Raw genomic sequence first — 22,153 nt, forward strand, 5'->3', positions numbered from 1 at the left:
CTTACAGGTCGACGACGTTAATTTCATATTCATATACTAGCGTTCAGTTTCCGCCCCTTTTGTCACTAGCGGAAAATTCATCTCCCCTATCGCATCTTCAAGATCTGGGTGTAACCCCTTTTTTTCTCGAGCAACCACTTCAGAATCGCGAAAATTTGTCCGTTCGTCGTTAGTCTCCAGTGCTACGTACCAACTACTCTGCTCGGCTCAAGAGGGTATGAATTTTGAGCATTCATATCTCACAAGCCCTTTCCACTGGCGACTGACTCCATTCCATTTTTTTCCCTCGAAATCGCTTTTCATCTTGAAGACGTTGCTGCCTCGGCTGCCACGGTGTTGTGCAATAACCGGCAATTGACGTTAAAGCATTGCCAAAAACATAATTCTCAGAGACTACCAAGCTTATGCAAAACCTTGAGTGAACCACCCCCTCCAAACCCTCGTGAGTTGAGAACAAGTTGTCGTTCGTGACTTTTCTTAGGTCTTACTGCTGTGCAGCGCAGTCTTTCCTGGTGAAAATGCGGTGCATGAATCATTTGATGGCAGCCATCCAACAGCAACCAATCGTCTTTGCTTTGCCGTGGTCTTGACGCTGGATGAGACAGGGCGAACAACGCCCTCACTCCATTTGTCTTTTCGTTTCAACTGCGTCGGCAGCGTTGACAGCAGATGCTAATTGCTATTGAATAAATCAATTCTAAAAGATGGCGACCGGTTAGGCACGTTTCTGGCTTTGGTTATGAATAAATGAGATAAAACACGTTTGCTTACTTGTTTGTTATTTTATTATTTATTTCCATCGTTTGCGCCTTTAGTTACCACATTCTATATTTTTTCAAATTTAATACAAACTTATTCGTAACTCTTGCCTTGTTTCGAGCATATTCTCAAATTCCTTTGATGCATGTTTTGTCTACAATTTAATCTTGTATTATTACGAATTAAATTAAATAACTTTCTTCTTATTGATGTAATCTGTCCCTCTAATTAATTTACCATGTTTGTGCTTTTCATTAAAATTTTACTGTACCTGATAAAAAAGCTTTCATCCTAGATTGATTGAAAATTCATTATAATTGTGTTCTGCTTATGTGGAAACAGAGTCTACTGTGTGTATTCGGACCGTTCAGTTTGCGTGGGATAGACATTTTTGTTTTTTTTTTGTTTGTTTTTGTTTCAGGGATCACTTGTTCACCGTCACATATATTGTGAATCGACTCTTTTTATGAATATTCCTCGGATTTTGGCGGATTTTTTCGATTTGTTACTTCCAATGTTTTATTTGTGGCAGGTTGGAAAAGAATCGCTTTCCATATTACAGATTGTGAATGAAATTTTATTTGTCGTTTTTTTTGCGTTGCGGTGCAGCAGTCGCTAGGGGAGTTTTTTGTGCTGGTGATGTGCACTGAAAAACTCAACTAAGCATTACTTTTCATCAAACGGGTAACGTACTGAGTTATTCTTACTGTACAGAAAATGTAGGTATTTCATTTTTAAGTACGACGTTTTCAAACATTTGACACCTCAACTCATTCACAAATTGTTCAGAACAAATGTTTTTCTGATTTAAAAGTGAGATTAATATACTAATTCTGTTAATGGAAAGAATAATTTTGAGCAGCCCAAAGTTGTTGATTATTTCGTCATCACACAGTTTTTTTTTATCACACAAGCAGAGAATCAAACAGCGTATGACATACTCCAATTCTCGTTAGTGCAGTGCGCTTTATTTTCCAAGCATTGAATTTATCTCCCCAAAAAATAAAATTCTACTTACAGGCACAAAAAAACAGCAAATGTTAGAACACACAAAATCAGTTTACTTCGTTATCGGTAGATTAATCTTCGTGAAGTTAAGCATCATTTTATACAGGGAAATGAACGAAACGAACTGATGAATTTTAATTTTCCGAGCAACGACAGCAAAGAAATCGTCTTTTACGTTTTCCAACAATGGCTATTTTCCTAAGATTGTAAAAAGCCTCCTAACCCTCTAACTCGCAAAACAAATTCACTGTCAGTAGTTTCGAAACAAAAAGGTAGATTACGTTCGGTGATGTAGTATTAAGTGGTCCGATGACATGCAAATGAGATGAGATAGTTCTAATTTTTCCGTTTTTGTTGAAAATTACTTTTACGAAAAGCTGCTCCAAGGCAGTCTTGCGAGTACGAGGGCTGTTAGAATTTTCAATTCGCATTCATTTGAGTGAAATTGACAAAAAAGTTTGACCTTTAAATTTTGAAAAAAAAAACAAATATGCAGTGGCGTTTTGTGAAAAAGTCTACAAGTTCTGAAGATTTCACTTAGACCTGAGAAGGTTCAAGCTACTTCGAATACTTTTTGCAAGAAGTGCGTCTTTAAAAGTCATTGATATAGCTTTTGAAGTCGACATCCAATTAAAATATTCCCTATTATCAACCCGTTTCCATAACTCCTAATTTTTTTCGTTGCCTATTCGGAATTACATGGAATATATAATTGACTATGTTCCTAGTAAGCGGAATTTCCTAAGGAATTCTTCCATTTACAACTGGCTAAATTTCATGGATTCATAAACTAAATGAATAACTTGGTGACATTCTTCGTAGATCATGCGAGTTCTCAAATCTTTGCAAAACCATTCGTTCCAAGTAAATCAGGGAAGCAAGCCATTTCGCCGAAAACCATTTCTTAGAACCAGTGCAGTAAAATTCCACTCAATTCAATTGAAACCGAATGTGAAGCACACTGACGATCTCTATACTGCAGTAAATTTCACACTCTGACGCACACAACATTCGCAGCATTCAGTTCAATCGATTTTCTTCAAATCTCGTTAACTCGGTCTACCTAGGATGGTTTCTATACATTAGTCAGGTCTGGATGAGCGAAGTAGTGAAGTAAAACAAGTTAGAACACCAATATTCCTCATATTTCATTATTTGAATCTATAATAAGTATAATAATATAACACATGGATCAATAAGTCCCGAGACTAAAGCAAAGATGGCGCTCGTAATAAACCAGTAACCACGTCTTTCTAGAGTACTAACCTTTGCTTGAAACGGGTCAAAATTTTAAGTGGATCAGAAACAGCTGAGTTATCGAGGTTGGAGTAAAGTCGTTTTGTAGTTTTGTTTGAAAAAGGTTTTTTCCAAGTGGGTGCCGCGATTGCTTTCGATGGAACAAAAACAGCAACGATTCGATGATTCAGAAAGCAGTTTATCGAAAAAAAAGAACGTTGGAACCATTGTATCACCCTAAAATTTTGCAAAAAAAAATGTTGTTTCCATTGTTAGTCTCTTTTTGATCCATGTGTTAATTCTTTCGACGATTCTATTTTCAGCGGAAGGGCTATTGGAGAAACGACTTTCCACGAAATGGCTCTGGCCTATAAATTAGCAAAGTTTATGGAGTTTAAAACCAGTATCTGGACCACACACTTAGAATGCGAACAGTTTCATGGATAATTTGATTTTTGGGTAATATAGTATATAGTAGATAGTAGATATATAGTAGATAGTTCAGTAGTATTTTTTTAAGTAGTAAAGCAAACCTAGTAGAAAAAGCGATAACACGATTCTTTTGAAATTTATTTATAATTATTTTCAAACACTAGAACCAAATCTGTCGAAAAAGTGAAATTTTCAGATTTTAAGAATTCAAAATTAATCCGGTACAATTAATTCGGTACAAAATTAATCCGAATAGATTTCCATATGTGAAACGCAGAACTGGGTCATAATTTCAGTCAAATTACACTAATTGATAGAGAATAACTATCGAGATATCAATTTTTTACTTGAAAGTTTAAATCATTAATTTGCGCAATGGTTCGCAGTCCTGGAAAAAACCCGTGTTTTTAATCGAACGACTAAACGGATAAATATTTGTAGCTGATATTACATATTGTGTACTAGGATATGTTTTTGTGAGTGTTGAAACATGTAATTTTACGTTGTTTGCTACAGATTTAAATAGTTCCTGTGAAATCAATTTTCCCGATTGCGTTTTTTTACAAATAGCATCATATGTGCTGTGCTGTGCATAGTTCATGGACTCAATCACTATTAACAATCTTGAGATCTACTTTTGTGTGAAATAAAAAGTCATCATTCGACTTCTTGCCCACAGAAATTGAAGTTCAAATTTTTGTGATTTGAATGTTTCAAAATCTTCTGGATTGATGGTAGGTGCGTTTCTATGAAACTGAAGTAACTTGAAGAATTAAAATACCCCGAATCAGATATTTCGCTATTCAGAATAATTTAAAATCAATTAAAAAAGAGGATGAGCAGAAATTCCAACTTTCGAGATGCTCTAATTATATTATGTGAAAAAGTTGAGTGTCGCATATTGTCTGACTAGAGTTTAGTAATCATGCTTTCTGTACAGTTTGACAACACAACACTTGTATTAGCAGCTGTGATAGCTCTTTGCAACTGAACATGTTTGAACAAAACTTATGGTCATAGTCACTAACCAAGAGTTATCACATCTCAGTTTACTAATGTTTTTTTCCCTTCCCAACTGCTGGCACCTCTTTTGCTATATTTTATGCTGCCTCATTACTTAACATCTTCTACAACCGGAAGAAGGTGATGATTGATCATCATGTATTGCAGTTCTGTCGATGTACGTGTGTTTTGTTTTTTTTCTGTTGTGGCCGGTTGTTGTTACCAAATTAGTTTATTCTTTTCAACGACTAAAGTAACAATTGTATTTGTTTCTCAAATCCAGTTATTTTATGTGTATGCCCTGTCCGCGCATAAGCTGAACTAGGAATTACCGTCGAATTGCATTGCAAGTAATCTTTTCGCAAAATCTTATTGGCTAGTCTGTATTTACAGCTTTAGTAAGTGTCCCATTTTCAGTAAATGAGAAAGAGATTCCTACAGCTTACCTAAAATATATTAATTTATAAAATTAAGTAAAAAGAACTATCTTGAGAGCCAACAGTTTTTGTTTTACAGATCCGCATTTCAGAACGAAAAGTGAACACCCTATATTAAATTAGAGTAAAACCTAACAAATCAACTAATATTACCAGGCTCGGGTTTGCAGCGGTAGATAACTTCCGCACTGCTGTTGATGACTGTTGGCCATAAAGTTGTTCTGATTCCGGTATGCCATGGCCAAACTGTTCGACATCAGACTATTATTGCACGGTTGCTGCAGCATTTGGCCCGTCACATTGTGGCTACCGTTATACGGCGATAACAGCGTTGCGGAGGGCGTGTCCGGCGAGTGGGTATTGTTAGAATCACTGGTTAAGATTACACTAGAGCCTCCACCACCGCCGCCGCCACCGCCACCGCTGCCGCCGGTGGTTAGCGCACTATTGCTGCCACTTACTTGCTGCTGCTGCTGTTGTGCCTGGTGCTGCTGCTGTTGCTGTTGAGCAGAAGAGCTGGAATTAGAGCCGCCGGAACACGGCTTGCCATCTTTAACTAGTACTGGTACGGCCACACGTCGTGGTGAGCTGGCTGACTGGATGAAAAACAAAGATTGTGTTAGTGAGGGTTCTGGTTTGTGTTGCTGGTAGTTTGCTATGGATTATACTGTCACAATTTGCTGGTGTTTTAGACGACGAATCAAATATTTCTGTTCTTCAATTGAAATTAAAACTGAAACCGACTTCATGTTGTCTCAAATTAAAAAAAATGCACGATTCCATAATCAAACAAATCATGGAATAGGGTAACGGAGGTATTTGGCCTCTCTTATATATTTTAGCCAGGCGCTTTAGGTTGTAATCAAAATGAGGTACATAATATGTAAAATAATAATATATTATATAATATTCTGAAACACGATGTAATTCATTTCATTACGTCCAGAAATGAGTAAGGGAGAGTAAGATGATAAATTTTTACTATTTCAAAAAAGGAACCCCAAGAAGTTTCGCTAAAAATGGAAAAATATTAGTAAAAATTGGAATTATTCAAAGAAAAAACTATTCTTTTCGGAAGCGTTTTTGACTAAAGTCTTTATTGTCTGATGGTGACTTTGCCTTGGCTGTCTTGGCCAATGATTTGGATGGTAGCGCCTTTTATGTTGATTAGGCCGGTCTTCCACCGGCTTTGCAGGACTGAATATGTTGCTGCAGTCGAATTTATTGGCTTCTTATCATCTAAGCAACGTTTAATTGCATTAATCACCGCTTTTAAGTTCATTTTCCTTGACTTGGACGATTTGTTTGAAGTCGCCATGGCTAACAGAACCAGAGAACCAAAGTTTTTACTTATATGACGGATGTATTGATACCGTCAAGTCGTCCACGTGTTGCATATCACCCGAGATGCCAGGTAATACAATAATTTTAGCTAACAAAAACGAAAAGATCACGCCAATTTTCAAAAGTCTGTAGTTTCTGACGAATGTCTGCAAACAATAGAAGTTTCAAAAGTCTGTGAAAAATAGGTTTACATGTTAACTAAGAAATCACTGACAATTTTTCGCGATTTGTCGAAAAAAATGGGGTACCGATAACCGAAAATTGGGGTGCCGGTAACCGAAATCGGCAGACATTTAAAAAATGACAAATACAACTTTGGTTGCGAAAATTTTGATAGCATCCGGCATTAAATCACGAAATAGATCGATTTTACCTCAAAAATATTCAATTCACTCACCTTTTCGATGGATGCTTTTCAATTAATGATACTATAAAAAAAAGTCATAAAAAACTTTTGTGTTGGTTTTCACGCATTTAAAATTTGATTTAAGCGCAGCAAAAAGTACAAGCGTCTGTTTGCTTTGGTATTCGGCACAAAAAGAAAGGGCTGCTATTACACACACATGACATTTGTCGGAATGGCGCTATCTGCTTTCTGTCAAAAGTTACGGTGGGGTGCCGACAACCGAACACTGCCGGCAACCGAACATCTTCCGCTACGCCGGACAAAAATATATTAGAGTGGCCAATATACTCCTGTTACTTTATTTCCCAAAGCAATATATGGGACATTCCACGAAAAATGAGCCACTCAAATTGTTTTTTAATCTAACTATTTTTTTTCGATAAAGAACTCGAAAATATTCGACACGTATTTTTTTACTTCAATATGGTACGTGGAATTTTGCAGATATGATATTTTGAAGTTTCGCGTTTACAAAAAAGAGCCTTTTTTCAGCAGCCTATATTGTGAAATCTTATAAAGATGCAAAAATTCATCCAAGCCATGAAACGTGCTTAGCTTATTTGATGAAAACTTATTTCAAATAGCTTATTTCATAAAAGCTTATTTGATAGTCAAACAATTTTAGACGGTGCACACAAAACATCAATTGCTTGCAACAAATTGAATTTCTCAAGAAGGGAAGACGGATTTTTGATTTTTGAATTCATTTTTACACCGTGATCTTAACTGAAACCATGCCAACAATAAACTGTCAAAGTTAGGATTCGATCAGTGGCGCGACATGGTTCGACAAGTTAAGCCCGTGTTCGAACGAGCTGCGCTGCGATACATTCCACGTGTGCGGGTCGCGATTGAAAAAATTACTGCTCCGAAAGTATTAATCTTTCCATTCAACTTTGCCAAGATTGAGTTAAAACCCTAAGGCTTCGTTTTTCAACTAAAAAAGAAAAAAAATTAGGCGCAAGTTTGATTTTTTTCATTTGTTTAATAATTTTTAACTTTTTTCATTACATTTACTTTAAAGGTTGTTTTATGGAATTGCTTATTTAAAAGCATGTCATGGACGAATTTTTGTATCTTTATTAGATTTTACAGTATAAGATCTTGAAAACGGGTTCATTTTTGTAAACGTGAAATTTCAAAAAATCATATCTCGAAAATTCCACCATATTGAAATAAAAAACTTCGTGTCGAATATTTTCGAGTTCTGAACCGAAAAAAAATAGATAAAAAAAAATTTTTGGGTGGCTGATTTTGCGTGGAATGCCCCATATATTTCTATGAAACATAATACATTGTGATTGAATAGTTTCATATTATTTTGAGATCTTTAATTTCGAGTCATGATTTTAGAAGCTTCTTCCTTCTTCGTAATTTTCATGCCTGTTGGTATGTGGTCGATTTTTTTTATTGACTCAATTTTTTAATAAGCATTAATTCATGACATGAAAAGGCAATTTTTCTTTTCAGTTCACCATTTTGACATTAGCTTCTGATGCCCTTTTTTTTAAAGTTTTAATCTTAAGGTCATTCGCCTCTTCAGGTCAGCAAAACTTTCTGAGCCTATGTGTTGGGAGCCTAGGTGTTGGGAGCCTAGGTGTTGGGAATCGAACCCCAGGTGGACTGCGTGATGTCCTTATTTACGCAAGAAAAACTTCAAAATTGTCGAAAAAAGTATATATTAAAAACGGTTGATCCAATTGATTTGATGTTTTAGGTAATTACGGTTGCAATCTATGAAAATATAATCAGGGCTATTGTACAAATAGTCATCTCATTAGTAGAATCGCCATATTATTTTGCCGATTACTCGACTTTCGATCAACGAATTGTGATAAAATCGGATAAAATATCTTTGCTTCGGCTCTAAGCAGCAATACCGCGATGCGAAAACTCGAAGCAAATGCCCCTATTTTCATCATACTCTTAAGGTCAATCTATCGAACAGATACAGCAGATCTCACTCTAACTAATAATTTTCGTATATGAGATGACTACTGGAACTGAGAAGACTACTGAAGCCGTCATTTATAATAAATCTTGTAAAAAAGGTTTATATTCAAATATAAAAATATCGGAAATCGACAGAAAAACAAAATTTTTATTGAATTTTCCTTTAAAACCGTTGTATTTCGGGAAGGTTGAATTGAGAAAAAAATTAGATTTAGAAAATTTTATCTTTTAATAAACTATCACTTTTTTGTGCATCTTAACCCACAAGTCAATGGAATTCATCAGTTGACAGCTACATGAATCAATCTTCATTCAAGAGAGTAGTCCTTCGGGACTAAACGCGGGGAAATGAATTTATCCGTTATTTTAAATATGAGATATTCCAGAAGTACAATTTTAGGTCAACAAAATGGGCGTTTACGTTATGATACTTCTGTCTTTATTTTAAATCAATCCGAATTACGATATTAAAACAATTGAAGGAATCGGCGAAATGACCCTTTCGGTGAAATGGATTTCGGCGAATCTTTCTGTCTTTATTTCAAATTAATCCGAAATCCGAATTCGGCGAAATGGCATTCGGTAAAATGGCCCATTCGGTGAAATGGATTTTGTCGAAATGGCTCTCGGCGAAATTACCTTGAACCGGATGGAACTTTGTACACATCTTCAGTATGGCAAACCAAACTTTTTTGAAAAAGGACGAATGCATTTTTTACATACCCTTTCCGATCTGTGAGGAATATTAAGTTCATAGCAGCAAGCACTTTCCGTGACAAATTTTAATATAAGTCTAGTCACGTTAGAAGTTCAAATAACTAATTAAATAAGCGCTTCTCGTCTGATTTTTGATAATTTAATGTTTCAATATCAGGTATAAAATAAACATGCGATTTTTAATTGATTTTAATTTTCCATTGATGACAAAATCATAAAACTGTTTTTGTATGTGGCCTCCCTCGAGCCCACATCCAATAGCGTGCATACAAGTAGGTGAGAAGAACGTAGGACTCGCGCGGGCGAAAGTAGCAGCACTGCTCAATCATACATTTGACATGATACTGTTCGATGGCGTTGCTGAACTGAAGACTGATTTCGCTCTAAGCTAACAGCGTCTGAATTCCTATGACATCGTCTTTGTCGCCATTTTGACAAAATTAATAGTTTTTTGATTACAATGATTTTAACAAAGCGCATGTACAAATACATGCCTCCTTCTCAAAATTCAGTCTTTCCATCCGTGCAAAACAAATGCTATGCTATAATGAAGTTGTATGCAAAGTTTCATCCCAATCGCAATATATGAAAACTGATGACTTGTTATAGATTTTTGAAATTTGCTGATCTTATCCAGCACTGGTAGGTGTGAGCAAAAAAAATCGTTCCCGTTTAGTTCAGTAGATATTTTTTCCCGATTCGACAGAAGAACAGGGAAATTTTAACAACTATAATCTGTGATCTGTCGATTGACATTGGTCCTCAGTGGTGAAGGTGAATCCCTACGATAGAGTCACGTCGGCTTCGCTAAAATCAGTTACCGTGCCAGCATTACCATAGCAACTAATGATATCAAGGATAGACAGGGACCTAGATATCACCGTTCTTCGCGCAATGCGATTATACGTTCCGGCAAAGTTAAGCACCGATACTAACCTGATTATGCTGGTTCTGCTCTGCCATTGCCTTTTCCTTCGCTTGCCGCTTACATTTATATCGGTGGTTCTGGAACCATATTTTAACCTGCGAAAGCAAGAGAAGAGAATTTTAATTTTCTTTCTGTAAGCATGTGTCTGTGATCTGAGGTGAAGACGTTGTGTCCAAACTCTACTCTCGGAAAGCAAGGAGACGAGCAATCGTCGAATCGAAATGCGGAAACAAGATGGCGTGAGTAGAAAGGCAGGTTTAAAGGTACAAAAAAAATGATACGAAAAAGTAGACATACCGAGGGAACTGTATGCGCCGCGGAGTTCCCGAAAGAGACACGAAAGAATGGCGTAGCTGAAAGCCAGGTAAAAACGAGAGCGCTTCATAACTCCCTCTTGTTGACGCGCTTCATTGTGTGCGCAAGTGCTGTAAAGAGCCTTCTTCAGACCTCTTTCAAATGCACACTCTAGGAGGAACTTTTTCCCTGCTTCTTTGGGAGCTTTGCGGGTTTGACGTTGCATATGATATTTATACGAACGAGACGTTAGCTTTTTTAGGGTATGATGTTTGTACATATCACATGCTCCTTCCTTCCACTGGCGCATAAAGTGTGCCGCGTGAAACGGGCGCAACGGCCTTTGTAGGCTTCAAAGCATTCTAATTTCATTAGTGCCCCAGAGCCGGCTGCCGCTTCTCTGGTCATGGCTGGCCTTCTACATTCCGTTAGGATGGAGCGTGGAGTGATTAGGCTTCTCCGACAATCACACTTCCGAGTTAAAGTAGACTGAAAATTTTGTTCATGTCTGATATGGACCACGGAACAGCTACACCAGATAAGTTTTCATACTATTTTTTGTTAGTTAGGATGATGTTTTAATTTGAGCTTAAACAATAATGGATTTTTTTTGTGATATAAACCTGTGTGGAACTAGAATTGCGATTTAATCTAGACTCATCTCCCTGTTCTACGCGTTGGTTAGCCATAGACACTCAATCGCTGCAAATTTAAGTTCTGAACAAAGAATGAAAAACTTTCTACTTCGCTCAATTTTAATTCTACAGCAGCTCCCTTCAATATTTGGAAAATGACATCTTATTACATTTTCATAACAGAGAAAACTTGTTTTAATCCACGTAGTGGTGTGATGATGTCTCTCTCATAATCTTCACCTTAATGCTTGAGTGTTGAGTAAATAGACCACTTACTAAAGAGATCTGTGAATTGCAAAAGTTGCAAGCACAATTTTTACTAATAGTACTGTTGTTGCATCGTTGAATTCCACTATGTCACGTCATTACACTCTCACAGTCACTATTTTAACAGTCACTATTTTTCCCGAAAGTGTATCAAACGTTATAATACAGATACGTATTTCGGAATGTTATTTACATCCTTTCAGTGTATCGATTTTATCGCTTTCGGGAAAAATAGTGACTGTGAGAGTGTAATGACGTGACATAGTGGAATTCAACGATACAACAACAGTGCTATTAGTGAGAATATTTTACTAACAGCTCAAACAGAAATTTGGTCACAATTTTTAGCATCGTCTTTTAAAATGACGATTGGAAATTTTGAACACTAATCAATTTATAATTCCGAAAACCGGAACCGGGTTAAATCCCATAGCAACTCATGGAGCTTTCTTTCATTAGAATAGGATATTTGTTGAGAGATTATAGTAAGTTACATTTTAGAGTTTTGGTCACTTTTGGAACCAGAACACGGTAACCGACATTGTTGACGTCGATGTCTTTTGCTACCAATGAAAAATTTATTCAAATTGGAATAGTCTTGAGAACTAATTTTTTACACTTTTTGCATCGGTATTTGAAGAAACAATTCGAAATTTTAAACACTCATCATTTTATAATACTAATATCAGGTGTACAACTTTGCTTCCGCCGTTTTTTCAAAAATTAAAAGCTTTATTGCGAAAAAGTGCTTACAGATGTATTATTCAAAGTATTGTCCGTCGCTAGCGACAACTTTCTCCCATCTTTCCGGCAATTTTCGGATCCCGGATCGAAAAACGGAGTCCTCTTTTGACGCTATCCATGAAGCAATCCATTTTTCCAACTCTTCGAAGGATTGAAAATGTTGATTTGCCAGGCCGTGTGCCATCGAACGGAATAGGTGGAAGTCAGAAGGGGCGACATCTGGGGAATACGGCGGATGGGGCAAGACTTCCCATTTCAGCGTTTCCAGGCACATTTCGACCACTTTTGCGACGTGAGGCCGAACTTGTCGTGTTGAAGAATGGCTTTGTCATCTCACTCTTGATATTGTGGCCGCTTTGGGTCACTTTTGGAACCGTCTCATGTGATGGTTTCACCCGGTTTTAAGAGCTCGTAGTAAATTACACCGAGCTGATCCCACCAAATATAAGGTTTTTTCTCTTCCACCACCACGTTTGTCTTCGACATCGAAATCACCATTTTTAAAACGTTGAAACCACTCCCGACACGTTCTTTTACTCAGAGCAGCATCACCGTAAGTTTCTGAGAGCATTCGATGCACTTCAGCTGCATTTTTTTCGAATTGTAACAGAAAAGTACAACTTCCCGCGAATGACGAAAATTGGGCACATAAACAGACATTTTCGAGCGTGAATAATACGAAAACAAGAACAACTGTCACTGAAACGGCGATGACAGTTCGTTAGGCACTGTACAAACTCACTTTAAAGTCATTATCATCTATGTATTTTGACCAGCCTCAGCCGGTACAGCCACCTATCGGAAAACGGCGGAAGCAAAGTTGTACACCTGATAGTTAGTTTATAATACTACTATGGGCAAAAATCAGTAAGATTTATTCTTCCAAATCTATTTCGTCCCCCTCAAATAAACCGATAACCGCTGCCATTCGATCATTCACTGCTGTAGAAGATCTTTTTGATTTTAGAGAACCATCCAGCTTGTAAAGTCAAACGATCTGCTGTAGTTTGATATTTTTCTAGTGTTTAGTTTTTAATTGAATTATGTCTATTTTGTTTTTAATGATGTTATGTGACTATTAGTTTTAGATGTATTGTAATAATTATTTCGTGTTGTTATTTTAAAAGATGGTGGTTTTTGCACCCGTTTGAGAATGGCATTGACAACTCAAAAGGGTTTTTCTCCACCCATATCCATGTAGATTTCGTATCCGATGAATATTACAATAATAAATAAAAAAATAAAAAGTGATCTCTCCCGGCCCCAATACACATGTGTCAACGTTTTGTCGAATTCTCGAAACAGTTGTTAAAATCAATTTCCGGAATAGCCTTCAATGCGCGTAGCGTTTCACGTTTGATGTTTTCAATTGACTTAAAACGGTTTCCCCGTAGCGGTCGTTTGAGTTGGCTGAATAGCCAGAAGTCACACGGAGCTAAATCAGGCGAATACGGTGATTGCGAAACGAAATTGGTTGTATTTTTGGCGTATGAGTGAAGTCGGTTTGCTCGGCTACAAATAGCGGAAGTATTTTGTGCCACTTGAGCCAATTAGTTTTGACGGGCTTGTTATACTTTTTTGAATCTAAGTTTGTGAAAATCGTTCCAGGCATCCCTTGAAAATTCAATTAGTTCCATTTTATTGGATTGTAAGAGAAATTATTAAAATTAAATGCAGTACATTTCTAATCGAAGTATCGTTATGTTTCAGTTTTAGAAGGACTTTAAACATCAAGAAATAATGAGAAGTGTACTTTCAAAAATAAAAAGTTTTCCAGAGATTATTGTGTTTGGGCTCGCGAGTATTTCAAAATCGGTTGAGCAATCTTCAATAAATATGTGCGAATGGAAATTAGTGCATATTCTTGCTACCCGATCTTCAAACCGTAATCATTTTATTGCAAAAAGCTGTTTTCGTAGCAAGTACAAAATAAGTAGCTTAGTTATTAGTAGTTAAAGTATCAACATTTTCTAAAAAGTGTCTTAAAGAAAAATAATTTAGATACGGTATGTTGATCGGTTAGCGTCGTCTTTTATTCAATTATACCTTCAAAATCCAATCTAATTACCCTCCGCAGTCACAGTGTAACTTCTAGCCAAGTATAGAAATGTATAAATCATCATCGAGAAAAATCGTGCGAATAGAAATTTTTTACCAAGTTTTCTATTTCTCCGAAGTGACTCAGTCGGTTTAGGAAGAATGTACGGATAGAAAAAGATTAGTTTGTCGGTTTTATCACTTATTCAGTTATATCTGGAAGAGTCCAACATGAGCCATTCTAACTTATTCAAATCCAATAGTAGTTTTCCTACAAGTTAAAGATTTTAGAACTGACTGTATTTGGAGGAGCGCTGTTATGCTGCAGAATGATTTTACCGCTTCTACTAACCCATTCTGGCCGTTTTCGATCAGTGCACTGTTCAAATTGGTCTTTGTTGTCGGTCCTAAACGATATTGACTGTTTGGCCGGGCTTAAAAAGCTCGTTGTTCACCACTTCCTAATAATCCTACCACATACATTGAAAAATCATTTTCTCAGAACGGTTCGATCTTTCAATCGATGTTGAAGGTTGTCCTGGTGTTATATTTTGCGATTCGGATTCTCAAAATATATCTATTTTTCGTTGTCAGTTTCAATTTGATGGAGAAATACGTAAAAAGCACTAAGTTTTTTGCTGTTCAATTAGTTGGTTTGGAGCCAATTTACGAACCTTTTGAATTTTTACTATGGCTCTAAAATGATCGAAAATGGCTTGTCAAGTGACATTTAACTGCTTCGCCATCATTTGTCGTATTTGTGTATCATTTTCGTCCAATAATGATTGCAGTTCATCTTCAAAATATTCGGTATATTTTAGTTATCATTGAAACCAGCGTCAAAAGTTTTGATGATCGGAAAAAGAGCACCAAAAGTCTCTACAAAAACTTGGTGACATTCCCTTCCTGTTTTCTTTTGATTAAACAAGAGAATGCCGCAAATGCTTTTTATTTGACTCTAAATGTGATTTGTTTAACTAAAACTAAAAATATGTCGTTTTGGTTAAAAGCGGGTCTAAATAAACTTCATAAAATAAATAAATAAAAATATGTTTGTAGCTCGAAACAAAGTAAAATACACAGATAAAAATATTTTGAGAATTACATTATTTTTCATGCACATACTTGAAACAGGATATTGAACATAAAATTTCTTCAGAGTTCTTTATTTTTCAGTATACTTTAGCAGTGATACTGAACATTAATTCAAAAATACAGTCTTACTCGATGAAATATCAATGCATTGTAATTTAGTTTTACATCGATGATGGTTTTCAATCAAGTTTCGATTGATGATGATGTCTGTTTTGCAACAAAATTACATTTTAAACTTGCGCACCTAGTAGTTACGTTTCTGCATCATAAGTTTATTATGTTTGTCGCAGCTTCAAGCATTTCTTCAATATCCAGTTATTTTCATCAAATTTCACGCTTTCAAGAATTTTTGCTTTTGTAGATATACATCTTCTGTAAAATTTCATGAATGTTTGTTGTAGAATTTCATGAATGTTTGCTCGGTTGAAATAGACATCTGTTGAATCGAAAATTGGATTGAAAACCACCCTCGATGTAAAGTTGGAGTGTATTGACTTTTCAATTAATAAGACTATAGATTTAAGTCTACGCTTTGTTATTATCATTGTGAGTTATATTAAGGGGCGGGTAGGGTGTAGCACTTTTGGAAATTCATTTATTTTTGCTTTGTATTTTCTTATAGTAAAACCTTTCAAGAATAATTTGTCAAATATTCAAGTCTATTGGAACAAAACTCTGGTAGTAATGGGCCTTTATCTTTCCTTATTTCATACTGCGAAAAGGAAAGAGCTCGGTGCACTGGCTCAAGAATTATGCTTCTATTGACTTGAAAGTTAGACAAAACATTCTTGAAATGGTTTTTTATAAAAAATGCAAAGAAAAAATATAATTTTACGAAAGTGTTAGACCGTACGTACCCTCTGAAAAGTAAATTGTTTCCTTCAATTTTATAGACAATAAACTTTAAACGTGGGGGACGGGTATAGCGTGATGGGATAGTCGATGCCTATCACGCAGCCCACCTGGGTTCGATTCCCAACCCCGGTAATAGGGCCAGAAAGATTTTCTGGTCCGAAGAGGCGAATGACCTTAAGATGTTAAAACCTCTATAATTGAAACAAAAAAAACTTTGAACGCGTTTTTCTAGTTTCTTAATACGGGCGTAAATGAGTTAAAAACAATATAAAAATGTTACACAAAACAATGGAAAAACGTGATTCTATCAGTGGTGAAATTTATTACTATTGGCATAACTTCCAGAAGATTTAATTAAAATATCACAAATTTTTTTTTCTACAAGATAGTAGTATATCACAAAAAAATAGCAAATCGCGAAAAAAATCAAACCGCTGGATGTCAAAATATTGTAGGATGAAGTATTATGCAAAGGTTAGAAATAACCACACAGCAGACTCTTTTGGCGCGACAGTAGCTGGGGTAACGGTACCCTCATTCATCTCAGCTCTAGTAGTCATCTCATATACGAAAACCATTAGTTAGTGTGAGATTTGCTGTCTCTGTTAGATAGATTGAATTTAAGCGTAGGATGAAATTCGTTTCGAGTTTTCGCGTCGCTATAACAGCAGTATTGGACAATGTTAGAACTATTTTTCCAGAAATATTGCTTCTTAGGTCGGAAGTAAAGATCCAAGTATCCAAGATCGGCAAGATAATATGGAGTTTCTGCTAATGAGATGACTATTGTTACAATATCCCTGTGTGAAACAATGCAGGAATTGTAAAGGCAACCAAGTACGAAGATTAAAGACGAATAGTCTAAGAACCTACTCACAAAATTTTATTATTTTGCAGAGTCTGATGAGAATCAGTTTGGTTAAATGATGTCATTTTAAACGGGCTCCATTGTTAGTAAATGTTGACGGTGTTGTCAAGGGGTTTATGTTGAATTTTCATCAAGAAAACCTTCACCACCGATGATTCAACAAGATCGTTGAATAAAACGACAAATTCAATTAAAACTGTATGAAGCGCAAACACAATACTCTAATTTCGCAACATCCGAGATTCATTCAGACACATGAATGTCAGTATCACATTCAGACTGAAACATCCATTCACGATTAAATGCATTTACGAGTAAATTATAAAATTGAATAATAAAGATATTTTCTTTGCATTTTTTCATTTAATTTAACGAACCATTCTTGCCAACTGAAGCCTAATGAAGCATATCAGCTTCCACGAACAGCTATTCACTGGTCGGTTCGTTCTAAATGAATGGAGTCTGCCGTCATCGTCATCGGCATTACCGTTTCGGTACCATCCCGGTGATGGTGGCCGGTATTCGTGCAGCTCCATTACAACTGACAGGGAGGATATGATTACGCTGATAATTACGACGATGATTCTGTTGATGAGATAATGAGATACACATGCATCTTGCATTATACTAACTAAGCCTGCATTCGCCAAATTGAGTAAAAAAAGCATGAATAGCAATATAAAAACTACCTTTTCCGAGATTTGAACCTTGCTGCACTGGCAGTGGAAAACTGCAGTCGTAGAGTCGTGTGACATACCCCCGCTGAAAAACAAGATGGAGGCGAAGCTGTTTGCGCGATTCAATGGCAGAAAATAATTAGAAATAACATTCACGAGTGGCTGCTGCTGGTGAATGGGAAGCCCGCTGGTCGTTTCCTCCTATGCTAACCACCCGTACTGTGGTCATGGTGAACTGAAAGTGGTAAAAGCTACGGCTGCACCCACGAATAGAACGAAAGTTTGTCGATGATGCAGATAATGACACCGAACCACGTATGATGGCGCTAGTGATGCTGATAAATAGAGCGGAGCAAGCAAAAACGAAGGCGGCTTTTCATCCCCTGAATAACCGAGTGAGGAGAAACCACTTGTCTTGGCCCTGGAGTGGCTCATAATAACTCACTAGTGGTTACTTTAACTATAATATATTTTCATTTTTATTCCAAATACACATATTTAGAGGCCTGCTCTTTTCACTCATTTTCCAATTCCAGAGTGTGAATGAGACACTCACGGGTGTAGTAGAAGAGGAGACTTTGGCTCCTCGACCGATCTGGTGTTCGTGTGTAAAGTTAGTATTGCTATGTCCGGAGCAAAAAGAGAATATGAAATGAATATTTACACCGTATACTTTTACTGTTCATACATTCGAGCTGTCGAGGATCGCCGTGATGACGTGTAACGGAGCGGTGACGGAAGAGACAAGAAAGCAATAGTTTGAATTGCCACTTGAGCCAAGTTTGCGGAAAACTGTTGAGAGGAAGTGCTTCGACTGGCTGAAACTCGAAATTGCTATTCGGTCTTTAAATAATTTCTCATATACGATCATATCAAATAACATACACGCAAAAAAATCCAACCTATTTGTTTCAAGTATTAAATTTTTGTTTTTGTTTCAAGCATAACGTTTTTCGTTCATTTCAACTTGTGTTCAGGTTAGATCAATCCGAAATTTTGTTTTGAAACTATAAACTAGTTACATGAATCAGCCAGCTCTTCTTAAAGATATATAAAGTTTTTTTTTAAGATTAATTTATTAAGGCACAATGCGGTTAGCTTTATGATGCCAAGGTCAAAACTCTTCTAGTTAATAATTTTTCAAATATCACATTGACAAAAAATGGTCCATTTATATTTGTTTTTTTTTGTACTAGAACAACATCAGAAATTATTGTTTTAACGTTGTATCAAAAAGACGTTTCCTTGCGTGTACAATTGTTATTTTCTGCGTGTACATTTTTTTCGATAACGGTAGCTAAATTTTTAATTTAATTCAACTGAAATAGATTTTTCAAGTTCCACTTTCCCCGAATGTCTTCAAGACGTAACTTGTGAAGTTTTATTTGAAAACATCTAAAAGTAAATGGCAATCATTTTTCAAAGAGTTAACATTCAAATTTAGACACAAGCTAGACATTACTCGCTTTAGCATTATATATTAACTTTTCATCGGGTTTTGCTTTCGGCTCAGTACTTAAACCAGTTCAAATTGAATCGCCATTGCCATCTAGAAGTATAATCTATACCGCCAACCAGACGCAAAGTTTACACTATTCACGTAACATCAAGGTTCAATGTCCTTTCCGTTGTCTCAGAATTATATCTTGCTGTTCGCCCTCTGCATGTTTCGAAATTGTTCCGGAAGAAGAATTCAGTACGCATTCGAAGTAAAACTAATGATTTTGTTAAAGCTTGCAATTGAATAAGAAATCTATAAAATTATGCGCATTATGATAGCATTTCGGACGAATATTAAATATGGCCAACCCGAGGGGCCCTGGCCCCTCCCTAAATCAGAAACCAAAAAAAGTTTGATGATTATTATGGAACAATGGATCCAGCAGATTACATCGTGAGATAGTGGTTTTAAGAGTTTCGTGATGGTCGGAACTCCACTGCCACTGACAGTGTCAAAACTACATAAAATGGAGGTAACTACCGGGGCAAAACAAACGACAATAATAAAAATACATAAAAATTGTACTATACTCAATAGGTTGAAAGTATCATGATGTCAGTTTTCTGGGATTGTCATGGTATACTTTTGAAGGATTACCTCAAAACATAAATCCAACAATTATCATGTATTAATTGAGCGATTGAAGAACGAAATTGCTGTGAAATGGGCAAATAAAAGGCTATACAATCAATGTGAAAACCGACTTTTGAACCGAGGCCCGGAGGGCCGAATGTCATATACCATTCGACTCAGTTCGACGATCTGAGCAAATGTCTGTGTGCCTATGTGTGTGTATGTTTGTGTATGTGTGTGCGTATGTGTGTGACAAATATTGTCACTCACTTTTCTCACATATGGTTGAATCCATTTTCACAAACTTAGTTTCAAATGGAAGGTCTTATGGTCCCAAAAAAAATTTCCGGAATTTGATTTGGATCCGACTTCCGGTTCCGGAATTACAGGGTGACATGCACAAAAAAGTGAAAATAATCTCACTCACTTTTTTCGGAGATGCAAGGTGCCCTAAGAATGTTCCGATTTTCATTCGAGTCTGTAACCAAATTAACTATTGATAGTGCCATAAATGATTTGCTGAATTTTATCCAAGTCTGACAATCGCTACATTTTTTCCAGAATTCGTCATAGAGAATCGTAAAAAATGTAGGTCCAGAAGTACCAACAATAGGAATCAAATGTGATAAAATGGAGCTCACTTCACTTACTCGCATCTGATTGAATAGATTTTCACTAACTTAAATTCAAATGTGCAACAGAAATCTTCGAAACTCTTTGCTAAACTCTTTTAAGCTGTAGCTATAGCAATATATAGGAGAAAATGAATCTTCCCTAACCACTTGTGCAGTTGTTTATTCGTTTTCATTAGTTTGTTTCGAAATGCGAGGACTTTCAGCAGAACAACGTCGAAAAATTGTGTACAAATGGTGCACAGAACGCGGGCTGTCACTGAGAAAGATAGCAAAAATGGAAGGAGTAAGTGAAAAAGCCGTGCGAAATGCAATCAGGAAGTTCGGTGAGGATAACAATTTTGAGGATAAACCGAAAACGGGTCGAAAATAAGGTCCTGCTAACTCTCAGTTGGATAAACGTATACTGAAGGCGTTCGGGCAAAAGAAGCAGGTTTCGATTCGGGATGTGACCAAAACAGTGGGCACTTCGAAGTCAAATGTTCTTCGTGCTAAAGAACATTTGAATCCTCGAACCTATATGAAGCAGAAACAACCAAAACGTAGTCCGAAACAAGATGCATCGATCAGGCCGAGTGTTCGAAAGCTGTACAATACGATTGTTGCTAAAAATTTGAACTGCTTAATCATGGACGACGAAACCTACGTGAAACTTAATTACAAATCCTTGCCGGGACCACAATATTATACGGTGCGAGAAGGGCAAGTGTTAAACCAGTCCGAGACATCGATTGAAGTCGAAAAATTTGGTAAGAAAGCTATGGTCTGGCAAGCAATTTGTAGCTGCGGTAAGATTTCACCACTGCTTCAATGAACAGCGAAATATACATCAAGGAATGTTTACAAAAACGACTTCTACCCATGATTCGAAGCCACAAGGATCCTGTTGTTTTCTGGCCAGATCTTGCTTCTTGCCACTACTCGAAATCAACGGTAGAATGGTATACTACCAAAAATGTCACTTTTGTTCCAAAAGACATGAATCCACCAGATTGCCCACAACTTCGACCAATTGAGGAATTTTGGGCATTAACGAAGGCACATCTCAGGAAACATGTCTCGGCAGCCGAAACCATTCAACAGTTCGAAAAAGATTGGAAAAAAGTGTCAAAACGTGTCGCCAAGAAGTCTGTACGGAATTTAATGAGGAACGTTCGCAAGAAGGTGCGCCAGCTAGTCTGCAATGGCTAAGTAGCAAATGTTGAAAATAATATTCTGATGTTGTAGTCTAATATTATCAGTACTTTGAATAAAATTTGAATATCTAACACTTGTGAATTATTTATAGCGAAATCAAAGTGCGTCCATACTTTCTGGGACAGTCTTTAGTTGGATTAAAACAGGTTTTTATTTAATGCTTTTATCACTGCTCAATCTATTAGAAATATTTTCTACCTTACCTTCCGGATGAGAAAATTTTTGCAAAAAAGATTCGGTAAATTATTTCACGTGACACCTCATGAAAGTTACCGAAAATACGGATTCGGAATCTAATATGGTAGTTGAATATTTCAAAAATTCGATCCATAGTCAGAAGAAAAAAAATCCATAACTAAGTGTACAAGAAATCCTTTGATTGCAGAGCATACACACCGAAGCAAATGATACTAACATCAAAGCAGTTACAAATCATCAAATTATCGTTAATTATGTTACCTCCAGTTCAGCTCCAGTCACAGCTTTGGAGGAAATGGGAGAAAATTAAAAACCCCACACTGAATCACCGCCGACGCCAAAGAAGCTGCGAGATCAA

At 36.5% G+C, this 22,153-nt stretch overlaps 1 protein-coding gene across 3 annotated transcripts in view; it reads right to left on the reverse strand.

Annotated features, from left to right (window-relative positions):
* Nucleotides 1–771: 771 nt before the first annotated feature.
* Nucleotides 772–22,153, reverse strand: part of LOC131440459 (homeobox protein Nkx-2.1) — a 67,383-nt gene continuing 46,001 nt past the window's right edge. For all 3 annotated transcript variants that reach the window (XM_058611749.1, XM_058611748.1, XM_058611750.1), the window contains exons 5-6: nt 10,231–10,317; nt 772–5,470 (exon numbers count right to left, since the gene is read on the reverse strand). In XM_058611749.1, the coding sequence (XP_058467732.1) occupies nt 5,024–5,470; nt 10,231–10,317 (534 nt within the window). In that variant the 3' untranslated portion in view covers nt 772–5,023. The remainder of the gene's footprint in view (nt 5,471–10,230; nt 10,318–22,153) is intronic.

This window comes from Malaya genurostris, chromosome 1, assembly GCF_030247185.1.
Source record: "Malaya genurostris strain Urasoe2022 chromosome 1, Malgen_1.1, whole genome shotgun sequence".
Taxonomy (NCBI): domain Eukaryota; kingdom Metazoa; phylum Arthropoda; class Insecta; order Diptera; family Culicidae; genus Malaya; species Malaya genurostris.